At 39.2% G+C, this 12500-nt stretch overlaps 1 protein-coding gene and 1 long non-coding RNA gene across 2 annotated transcripts in view; one reads left to right on the top strand and one right to left on the bottom strand.

Annotated features, from left to right (window-relative positions):
* LOC133539116 (uncharacterized) overlaps positions 1 to 12500 on the bottom strand; it is a 1110877-nt gene that overhangs the window by 772941 nt on the left and 325436 nt on the right. The window lies entirely within an intron of this gene.
* Positions 6954 to 9684, top strand: LOC133539113 (POU domain, class 4, transcription factor 2-like). The gene is made up of 2 exons (XM_061881201.1): positions 6954 to 7644; positions 8637 to 9684. Exons 1-2 carry the CDS (start codon positions 7396 to 7398, stop codon positions 9597 to 9599), a joined length of 1212 nt encoding a protein of 403 aa, XP_061737185.1. The 5' UTR covers positions 6954 to 7395; the 3' UTR covers positions 9600 to 9684.

Here is a 12500-nt window from a genome sequence, read left to right on the forward strand (position 1 = left end):
TTAAAAAGAAAAAAAAAGTCCAATACAGTCATGGTGGATCATGACAATAAATACTTCTTAAACTGTACATTACTTATTATACAGTACCATTATTATGGTGTGTGTTTCTCTGTTAGAGGGATTTACCAAATGCATGCATACATTAAAATAAATAATGATTTTTTTAAAGCATTTTTAAGTTATAAATGTATAAAAAAGGAATCAATAATAAAATAAATACAATATTAGTATTCATATATATATATATATATATATATATATATATATATAGATATAGATATATATATATATATATATATATATATATATATATATATATATATATATATATATATATATATATATATATACATATATATGGGCTTCACGGTGGCAGAGGGGTTACTGCGTCTGCCTCACAATACGAAGTTCCTGCAGTCCTGGGTTCAAATCCAGGCTCGGGATCTTTCTGTGTGGCGTTTGCATGTTCTCCCCGTGAATGCGTGGGTTCCCTCCGGGTACTCTGGCTTCCTCCCACTTCCAAAGACATGCACCTGGGGATAAGTTGATTAGCAACACTAAATGGTCCCTAGTGTTTGAATGTGAGTGTGAATGTTGTCTGTCTATCTGTGTTGGCCTGCGATGAGGTGGCGACTTGTCCAGGGTGTACCCCGCCTTCCGCCCGATTGTAGCTGTGATAGGCGCCAGCGCCCCCCGCGACCCCGAAAGGGAATAAGCGGTAGAAATGGATGGATGGATGGATATATATATATATATGTATGTATGTATGTATAAATCGGTTTTAAATGACTCACAGTTCAAATAAATAATACTTTATCCACATTACAAATAATCACCGACTAATAAAACATTAAAACATCAACATTTTCTATTTTTTCCAACAAACCTTTTTTCTAACTAAATGAACGTTATTACTAAATATATTATAATTATATTTTGTTTTTTTAGCCTGGAGAAGTCGGTGATTATTTCTAATGTGGATAAAGTATTATTTTATTTGAATTTTGAGTCTTTTAAAACCGTTGAAGAGTTAGGTGGTAAAACACTGCTCAAAAATGACAAACATCTTGCAGGTATTTTGCTAGAAAATGCGACATTTTGCTTTCATTTGAAGACATTTGCGTTCAAGGCCTGTTTTAAGCGACTAAACATTCGTCAAAGATACTTTTCTTGCTGTCAAATCGGACTAAATCCTCTGGGGAATCTTTGCCATGGTGTCATGTTTTATTCAAGACCATTCCTGAGACGGCACCGCCAGCATCGTCCTGCGCTAATGTTCCCAAAATTGGACTTGAAAGTCTTCCAGCAGCTGAGTTTGATCTAGAAATATTATTTATCTTTATTTTGTTGGACTACAGTGAAGGTGTGGGAATGTTTGATATGAAGGCTTTTTTCGCAGCTGTCGTCACACGTCCGTCTGTCAGCGTCACGTGTGAGCGGGCATCCCTTGCACTGCGGGGTCCGTCTCCTCCTGCAGCGCCCCCTGGCCCGCCGGGGAGGTATGACGCAAGCCCCCAACATGGTCCACCTCTCCCCTGTACTCAGTGTCTGCTTGCATCAATTGTGTGGGCTGCAGTTTCTACACACTTTTAACAGGAAGGTGCGAATTATGATTGTGTGTGGGAGAAATTACAAGTCTGTTATGAGTGTGTGTTGGAGAAATGACAAGTCTTGATTATTATTGTGTGTGGGAGAAATTTCAAGTCTTTATTATGATTGTGTGTTGGAAAAATTACAAGTTTATTATGATTGTGTGTGGGAGAAACTACAAGTCTTTATCATGATTGTGTATTGGAGAAATTTCAAGTCTTTATCATGATTGTGTATTGGAGAAATGTCAAGTCTTTATCATGATTGTGTGTTGGAAAAGTTTCAAGTCTTTATCATGATTTTTTTGTTGGAGAAATTACAAGTCTATTATGATTGTGTGTTGGAGAAGTATCATTCTTTATTACGATGGTGTGTTGGAGAAATTACAAGTATTTATTATAATTGTGTATTGGAGAAATTCCAAGTCTTTATTATGATTGTGGGTTGGAGAAATTACAAGTCTTGATTATTAGTGTGTGTTGGAAAAGTTTCATGTCGTTATTATGATTCCGCGTTGGAGAAGATTCAAGTCTTTATTAGGATTATGTGTTAGAGAAATTACAAGTCTATTATGATTGTGTGTTGGAGAAATTACAAGTATTTACTATAATTGTGTATTGGAGAAATTTCATGTCTTTATTGTGATTGTGTGTTGGAGAAATTGAAAGTTTTTATTATGATTGTGTATTAGAGAAATTTCAAGCCTTTATTATGATTGTGTATTGGAGAAATTACATGTCTTGATTATGACTGTGTGTCTATTATGATTGTGTGTTCAAGAAGTTTCAAGTCTTGATTATGATTGTGTGTTGGAGAAGTTTCAAGTCATTGTTATAATTGTGTGTCGTAGCAATTACAAGTCTTTACTATGATTGTGTGTTGGAGAAATTACAAGTCTTTATTATGATTGTGTGTTGGAAAAATTACAAGTCTATTATGAATTTGTGTGGGAGAAATTACAAGTCTTTATTACGATTGTGTGTTGGAGAAATGTCAAGTCTTTATTATGATTGTGTGTTGGAGACCTTTCAAGTCTTTATTATGAATGTGTGTTGGAGAAGTTTCAAGTCTTGATTATGATTGTGTGTTGGAAAAATTTCAAGTATTTATTATAATTGTGTATTGGGGAAATTTCAAGTCTTTATTATGATTTTGTGTTGGAAAAGTTTCAAGTCTTTATTTTTGTTGTTGTTGGAGAAAGTACAAGTCTACTATGATTGTGTGTTGGAGAAGTTTCAAGTCTTTCTTATGATTGGGTGTGGGAGAAATTAAAAGTCTTTATTATGATTGTGTGTTGGACAAATTTCTATTGTGATTGTTTGTTGGAGAAATTACACGTATTTATTATGATTGTGTTTTTGAGAAATTTCAAGTCTTTATTTAGATTGTGTGTTGGAGAAATTACAAGTTCTAATTATAATTGTTTGTTCGAGAAATTACAAGTCTTGATTATGATTCTGTGTTGGAGAAATTACAAGTCTTGATGATTATTGTGTGTTGGAGAAGTTTCAAGTCATTATTATGATTGTGTGTTGGAGAAGTTTCAAGTCATTATTATGATTGTGTGTTGGAGAAGTTTTGAGTCTTTACTACGATGGTGTGTTGGAGAAATTATAAGTCCTTACAAATTACAGATTGTTTTTTAAGGACCTATACCGCAAAACACAAATCAAATGTCCTCTATATGACAGATTGCTCTTTTTTAAGGACCAATTGCAAAACACAGGTAAAAGATCTTCTATAAGCCAGATTGCTGTTTTTAAGGACTTAAACTGCAAAACACAAGTCAAACATCTATGTGACAGATTGCTGTTTTTAAGGACCAATTACAAAACACAAGTCAAAGATATTCTATGTGACAGATTGCTGTTTTAAGGACCAATTACAAAACACAAGTCAAAGATCTTCTATATGACAGATTGCTGTTTTAAGGACCTCTACTGCAAAACACAATTCAAATTTCCTCTATGACAGGTTGCTGTTTTTAAGAAACAATTGCAAAACACAGGTCAAAGACCCTCTATATGACAGATTGCTATTTTAAGGACCAATTGCCAAACACAACTTAAAGATCCTCTATATGACAGTTTACTGTTTTAAGGACCAATTGCAAAACACAAGTCAAAGATCCTCTATATGACAGGTTGCTGTTTTTAAGGACCTATAGTGCAAAACACAAGTCACAGATGTTCGATATGACAGATCTCTGTTTTAAGGACCAATTGCAAAACACAAGTCAAAGATCATCTATATCACAGGTTGCTGTTTTTAAGGACCAATTGCAAAATATAAGTCAAAGATCTCCTATATGACGGATTGTTGATTTTAAGGACCAACTGCAAAACACAAGTCAAATATCCTCTATATACCAGGTTGCTCTTTTTAAGGACCTACTGGAACAACTCAAGTCAAAGACTTTCAATATCTTAACCTTTTCGAGCTTGGGGCCCAACTGTTCCACTACACAGGAGCCAGGCCCCGCTCAAATATTAACACTGAACGAATCATCTATACTCTTGATTTTAATCCTATTCAAAGATTGTGTCACCTACTTACAATGTGCAGCCTTGTCAAATGATACGAGGGCGTGTGTTAATCACAAAGATTATTATTTATCTAACGCATAAACCTCAGGCTTAGGTCAGCCTGATTAGAAAATACTGTATGTGAAGGGACTTGTAAATAACTGCCAAAAAATACATTTACATAGGGTACAATTGCGGTGTGCTAAATTAGATCAACTAATTAAAAAAAACTTGTTTCTGAAATTAAAAAAATAAAATACAGCTTCACCACTTTAGTCATATTTTTTGCGCTTATGTTCTAAACGCCTTCTGTTTGTTTTAGATTGCCATCAGGGCCATACGTAGTGGAAAAGGACCTACTGCAAAACACCAGTCAAAGATCCTCTCTGTGTCAGGAGCATATTGTAATTTTTTTTTTAGGCCTATTAGCATCCTTGGACCAGAACTTTGGGTACCAGGAGTGAGTCTTGAATTGTGTCAAATGATTCCAGGGCATGTGTTAATCACAAAGATAATTATTTATCTAAAGCATAAACCTCAGGCTTAGGTCAGCCTGATTAGAAAATACTGCATGTGAAGGGACTTGTAAATAACTGACACAAAATTCATTTACATAGAGTACAATTACGGTGTGCTAAATTAGATCAACTAATTTAAAAAAATATGTTTCTGAAATTAAAAAAATAAAACACAGCTTCACCACTTTAGTCATATTTTTTGCGCTTATGTTCTAAACGCCTTCTTTTTGTTTGATATTGCCATCAGGGCCACACGCAGTGGAAAAGGACCTACGGCAAAATAATAGTCAAAGATCCTCTCTGTGTCAGGAGCACATTGTGGATTTTAAAAAAAAAAATTTTTTTAGGCCTTTTAGCATCCTTGGACCAGAACTTTGGGTACCAGGAGTGAGTCTTGAATTGTGTCAAATGATACGAGGGCGTGTGTTAATCACAAAGATAATTATTTATTAAACGCATAAACCTCAGGCTTAGGTCAGCCTGATTAGAAAATACTGCATGTGAAGGGACTTGTAAATAACTGACACAAAATACATTTACATAGAGTACAATTATGGTGTGCTAAATTAGATCAACTAATTTAAAAAAATATGTTTCTGAAATTAAAAAAATAAAACACAGCTTCACCACTTTAGTCATATTTTTTGCGCTTATGTTCTAAACGCCTTCTGTTTGTTTTAGATTGCCATCAGGGCCACACGTAGTGGAAAAGGACCTACGGCAAAATAATAGTCAAAGATCCTCTCTGTGTCAGGAGCACATTGTGGATTTTATTTTTTATTTTTTTTTTAGGCCTTTTAGCATCCTTGGACCAGAACTTTGGGTACCAGGAGTGAGTCTTGAATTGTGTCAAATGATACGAGGGCGTGTGTTAATCACAAAGATAATTATTTATTAAACGCATAAACCTCAGGCTTAGGTCAGCCTGATTAGAAAATACTGTATGTGAAGGGACTTGTAAATAACTGACAAAAAATACATTTACATAGAGTACAATTGCGGTGTGCTAAATTAGATCAATTAATTAAAAAAAACTTGTTTCTGAAATTAAAAAAATAAAATACAGCTTCACCACTTTAGTCATATTTTTTGCGCTTATGTTCTAAACGCCTTCTGTTTGTTTTAGATTGCCATCAGGGCCATACGTAGTGGAAAAGGACCTACTGCATAACACCAGTCAAAGATCCTCTCTGTGTCAGGAGCATATTGTAATTTTTTTTTTTAGGCCTATTAGCATCCTTGGACCAGAACTTTAGGTACCAGGAGTGAATCTTGAATTGTGTCAAATGATACCAGGGCATGTGTTAATCACAAAGATAATTATTTATCTAACGCATAAACCTCAGGCTTAGGTCAGCCTGATTAGAAAATACTGCATGTGAAGGGACTTGTAAATAACTGACAAAAAAATACATTTACACAGAGTACAATTACAGTGTGCTAAATTAGATCAATCCATCCATTTTCTACCGCTTATTCCATTTTGGGGTCGCGGGGGGCGCTGGTGGCTATCTCAGCTACAATCGGGCGGAAGGTGTTTACACCCTGGACAAGTAGCCACCTCATCGCAGGGCCAACACAGATAGATAGACAACATTCACACACTAGGGACCATTTAGTGTTGCCAATCAACCTATCCCCAGGTGCATGTCTTTGGAGGTGGGAGGGGCCTATCCCCAGGTGCATGTCTTTGGAGGTGGGAGGAAGCCGGAGTACCCGGAGGGAACCCATGCAGTCACGGGGAGAACATGCAAACTCCACACAGAAAGATCCCGAGCCTGGGATTGAACCCAGGACTGCAGGGCCTTCGTATTGTGAGGCAGACGCACTAACCCCTCCTCCACCGTGAAGCCTAAATTAGATGAACTAAATTAAAAAAATATATGTTTATTAAATAAAAAATAAAAATACAGATTCAGCACTTTAGTCATATTTTTTGCGCTTATGTTCTAAACGCCTTCTGTTTGTTTGAGATCACCATCAGGGCCACACGTATTGGAAAAGGACCTGCTGCAAAATGCCAGTTAAAGGAGCACATTGTGGGGGGGGGGGGTTTAGGCCTTTTAGCATCCTTGGACCAGAACTTTGGGTACCAGGAGTGAGTCTTGAATTGTGGAGTGGGGGGGGAGGTCACCTGGTGCGCATGCCCAGAGTCCCCCCGCGGCGCTACTGATGGTGCGCCTAATGAAGAATAATAAATCATGAAAAAAGGGGGGGAGGCTTTAGAAGGTGTGTGTGTATGTGTGTGTGTGTGTGTGTGTGTGCGAAGGAGAGAGAGAGAGAGGGTGAGAAAGGGGGCGGGGAAGAGAGTCAGTCTGCCCCCCGCCTCAGAGCATCACCACTTGGGGTCCCAGCAGCATTCGGCATCGCAGAGGAGAAGCTAACCTGCATGCAAGACCACCGCTCGGAAACTTACTCCAACACCAAGAATCCTAAGAGAACTAGAACGTTCTTTCAAGATCACACGCTGGACTTTTTAATTGTTTTATTTATTTTTTTTTAAGGGGGGACGGTATTATAAAGCCGCTCTTTTGCATGGCTCCACGTCCTAACTTTTTTTTCTTTTTTTAAGAGGGGTATTTTTTTTTTTTTTTTTTGGAGGGGACGGTTTAACCGATCGGTACCGGCGCTGAGACGTTCCTCGTCCTTTGGACCCTGACACAGCTCCCTAAGCTGAGGAGAAGAAGAAGAAGAGGCGGAGTCGTCGTCGTCATCCCCAAAATTTAAAAAAGGAGCACTCCGGGGCTCCGAGGCGCGCAAACATGATGATGATGTCTCTGAGCAGCAAGCAGCCCTTCGCCGCCATGGCCCACGCCAGCCTGGCCGAAGCCAAGTACTCGTCGCTGCACTCCTCGGCCTCCTCCTCCGCCTCGTCCACGCTGACCTCCTCGGCCTCCTCCTCCTCGTCCACGCCGTCCTCCTCCTGCTCGTCTTCCCGCCACAGCGGCAGCAGCATCATCAGCACCAGCAGCTCGGAGGCGATGAGGCGAGCCTGCCTGCCCAACCCGCCGGTATGTATGTATGTATGTATGTATTTTTATATATATGTATGTATATATGTATATGTTTGTATGTATTTATGTAAATATCAAATCAACTTTAATTATATAGCACATTTAAAATTGACCACAGGGGTAGACAAAGTGCAGGTAAAAAACGAAAACCGAGCAAACACAACACAAACAGAACAATAAATAAATAAAATAAAATAAAATAAATAAAACATAAAAACAGGTCCATAGCAGGTGTGTAATGGGGCGCCATTGCAGGATGTGTATGTGTGTATGTATGTATATATGTATTTTTATATATATGTATGTATATATGTATGTATGTAAATATCAAATCAACTTTATTTATATAGCACATTTAAAATTGACCACAGGGGTAGACAAAGTGCAGGTTAAAAACGAATACCGAGCAAACACAACACAAACAGAACATGAAAAAAAAATAATAATAATAAATAAATAAATAAAACATGAAAACAGGTCCACAGCAGGTGTGTAATGGGGTGCCATTGCAGGATGTATAGGTGTGTATGAATGTATTTTTATATATATGTATGTATATATGTATATGTTTGTATGTATGTCTGAATCAAATCAAATCAACTTTATTTATATAGCACATTTAAAATTGACCACGGGGGTAGACAAACTGCAGGTTCAAAACGAGAACCGAGCAAACACAACACAAACAGAACATGCTAAAAAATAAATAAATAAAATAAATACAACATAAAAACAGGTCCATAGCAGGTGTGTAATGGGGCTCCATTGCAGGATGTGTATGTGTGTGTGTATGTATTTTTTGTTATTCTGCAAAATTTTTATTTTTTTGTCCACTTATAAATTCGTTGATTTAATTTTGATGACCCACGTGCTCCTCTCTCTCTATTTTTTTTTTTTGTTCTTGCCTTTCTGGAAATGTTGTAAATTGCATTGGAGGGGGGTTGAATTCCCAGCTGAGAATAACGCGCGCGTTGTATTTGCAATCGCAGAGCAATATATTCGGCGGCTTGGACGAGAGTCTGCTGGCCCGGGCAGAAGCTCTCGCCGCGGTGGATATCGTCTCGCAGAGCAAGAACCACCACCACCACCACCACCACCACCCGCCGCACCACAGCCCCTTCAAGCCGGACGCCACCTACCACACCATGAACACGCTGCCGTGCACCTCCTCGTCGTCCTCCGCGTCCTCGGTGCCCATCTCGCACCCCTCCGCCCTGGGCGGCCACGGCCACGGCCACGGGCACCACCACCACCACCACCACCACCACCACCAGCCGCACCAGGCGCTGGAGGGCGAGCTGCTGGAGCACATCACCCCGGGCCTGGCGCTGGGCGCCATGGCCGGGCCGGACGGCTCGGTGGTGTCCACGCCGGCGCACCCGGCGCACATGGCGGGCATGAACCACATGCACCAGGCGGCGCTCAACATGGCGCACGCCCACGGCCTCTCCACGCACATCGGCATGAGCGACGTGGACGCCGACCCGCGGGACTTGGAGGCCTTCGCCGAGCGCTTCAAGCAGCGGCGCATCAAGCTGGGGGTGACCCAGGCGGACGTGGGCTCGGCGCTGGCCAGCCTGAAGATCCCCGGCGTGGGCTCGCTCAGCCAGAGCACCATCTGCCGCTTCGAGTCGCTGACGCTGTCCCACAACAACATGATCGCCCTCAAGCCCATCCTGCAGGCCTGGCTGGAGGAGGCCGAGAAGTCCCACCGGGAGAAGCTCAACAAGCCCGAGCTCTTCAACGGCGCGGAGAAGAAGCGCAAGCGCACCTCCATCGCCGCGCCGGAGAAGCGCTCGCTGGAGGCCTACTTCGCCATCCAGCCGCGGCCCTCCTCCGAGAAGATCGCCGCCATCGCCGAGAAGCTGGACCTGAAAAAGAACGTGGTCCGCGTCTGGTTTTGCAACCAGCGGCAAAAACAAAAACGCATGAAGTACTCGGCCTGCGTTTGAACGCGACCCCGCGGACTCCGGGGACGCTTTGTATCATAGCTTTCCTTTTCAAATATTTCAACAACAACAAAAAATGCAGAAAAAAAACAACCCCCCCCCCCCTCCCCCTATTCGCCACCATCCGTGACTTTGTGAATAATAAGAAGGGGGAAAAACCTGGAGTCTAACCTGCCAGCAAGTAAGGAGCGAACACTTTCCGACACTTGTAAAAAAAAGAAAAAAAAATGTTGTTTTTTTTTGTATTTTTTTCCCCAGCCATGATTAATAATTTCACAGGAGTTAAAATAGAGCAGAAAATAGCAACTGAGAGCACTTGGTTTATTTATGAGGGGACGTTTCATCCGTGCTTAATGTGAGAGATGGAATAATAACTATTATTATTATTATTTTGATGATGATGACTGCCAAATATCTCTCTGTAAATGCGTCATTCTACACCAGGGGTGTCAGACTCATTTTAGATCGGCGGCCGCATGGAGAAACATCCACTCCCAAGTGGTCAAATCACGGCAGGATAACTTAAAAAAAAAGACAACATCAGATTGTTTTTTTGTTTAAAAATAGAACAAGCTGAAAAATGTACAAATCATACATTTTTATTTTTATGCTGCGGTTAGTAGTAATATATCTATTTTTGTCCTTTTTTGAATCAATTATGTTCATCAACTGATTGGTGTTAGTATTCAATCCATCAAAATAACAAAATAACACAAATAATACAATAATACAAATTACAGGATGTTATTTATAGTTTGATCATTTTCCTCCACGTTTGCACTGACATCATGAGATGTATTTTTATTTATTTTTTACATATGTAGCATAACCTACAAAGATACAAGTCATTTCTATTGCGACATCTAGTGGACACATTTAGAACAGCTGTTTCTTTCATTAAACATTTTTTTGCACATTTTTATACTTAAACTCATCCCACAAAAAGCTGTCCACGGGCCTGATCCGACTCGCGGGCCGTAGGTTTGACACCCCTGTCTTACACACTCCGGTGTGTGTCCAAACGTGCAATTTTGTCGGCGGGGTGGGAGGTGTTTAAAAAGAAAAGAAAAAAAAATGTCATTTTTGTATTTATTTCGTTGAAATGTTCTTATTGCAAAACGTTTACAATCCAGCGTGGGCCCGCAGCATCTTATGAACTATTTATTGAGTGAGGTCATGTTTACTTCATTACATATTTATTGGGATTCCCCCCTCACCCCTCCTCCCCTGATTTTTTTTTTGTTTTTGTTTTGCCCGAGAAAAAAAAAAATCTAATTGTGAATGATAAAAATTCACATGATTTTTTTTTCTCTCTAAAGATGTTACAATCTACTCTGACCCCCCCCCCCTCCCTCCCCCTCCAGCCCCGCGCTATTTGTATAAATATTGAGAAAAAAAAAAGGAGTCGTTGCTTGTTCCAATCACCTTGTTTAATTAAGTCATGTTATTATTGGGATTTATTTTCTAATCTTCGTTAGAAAGCGAACAATGTAAATACGTCATCGATGCACATAAATATATTCGTACAGGTTTTTGCTGTATTGCTGTTTTAGCTGAGCTCTTTTTCTGTAACGTATGTTGCTTCTATTTTCCTTTTCCTTGATTCCCCCCCTCCCCTAAAAAAAATATATTGGTTACGTTTTTCAGAACGTTTATCACACACATCATGTGTTTTTTGCTTCTTTTTTTTTTTTTTTATATAAAAAAAAATTCTTTATTTAAACAATTGAACTGCAATGTGTTTCATTAAAGAACAAACTTTACCATTTAATTTATTATGTTTTTTTCCCGTTTGTTGTTGTTGTATTTGGGAAGCCCAGACATGCTAATGTGCTGTTATTTTATTTATCCATCTGTTTATTTATTAATGGCAGAGGAGGGAAAACGCTTTAGCTGTGAGATGCACAGCTTTGACAAGAAAAAAGAAAAAAGAGGAATAACCTTATTTGGGCTTCCTATATCACTCTTACTAATAGCATACAATAATATGAATATGCAGATTTTTCTCCTTATTTGGGTCTTTCCGGCCTCTCTATTCTGCATCCGCACCACCAGGTGATTTAGGGCTGTCAGCTTATTGCAGCTTACCTGAGAGCAAATGCTAATATTCTATTAGAGCCTTAATCAGGGGCTCTACGGAGGCCCGGATGGCTCCCTGGAGCGGGGACTTGCCAGATGTCAACCCGCCAGAAAAACAGCTCGCCTGCCAAGACGTACACCCCCACCTATACTCGCATCGCTACACCCTGCAACGCCACCTTTATCCTTTTAAATGCACACATTGAAGAGGAAGGGGTAAGAGAAAATGGCGGTTATCAACATTGTCGTATTGGAAGCAAACAACTCAACCCACGAATGACTAAAATACATTTTAAAAAAAAGAAAGCCTACTTAAGGGTGGGTAAAATATTACACAATTGGCCATTTTAGCACAAATTAATAGATAAATAAAGATATATCTTTTGTTTGCTTGGGAAACTGCAGTTGGGTGCCGAAAATGCGGCCCGGGGGCCATTTGTGGTGAGCTAACTTATTTATCCATCCATCCATCCATTTTCTACCGCTTGTCCCTTTTGGGGTCAGCGATATTTTTTTAATCTATTTATTTGTTTATTTCTTGAGTAAATGATTTTAAACAACTACAAAAAAGATGCAAAAATGCTAGAAATAGGGGGGAGAAAAGAGAAGAGAAAAAGCTGAAATGTTCATACAAGTAACAAACACAAATCTTGTATTACCCGTAAAAATAAGAAGAAAAAGGTTAAAAAAATGAATAAAGATAAATAAATGTTGTTTTTTTTACCTTTTTCATATATATATATATATATATAATTTTTTTTCCTGCTTTTTCTTCTTATTTTTACAGATAATACAACATTTGTGTTTGTTACTCGTATATATATA

Source organism: Nerophis ophidion, linkage group LG20 (genome assembly GCF_033978795.1).
Source record: "Nerophis ophidion isolate RoL-2023_Sa linkage group LG20, RoL_Noph_v1.0, whole genome shotgun sequence".
Lineage (NCBI taxonomy): Eukaryota > Metazoa > Chordata > Actinopteri > Syngnathiformes > Syngnathidae > Nerophis > Nerophis ophidion.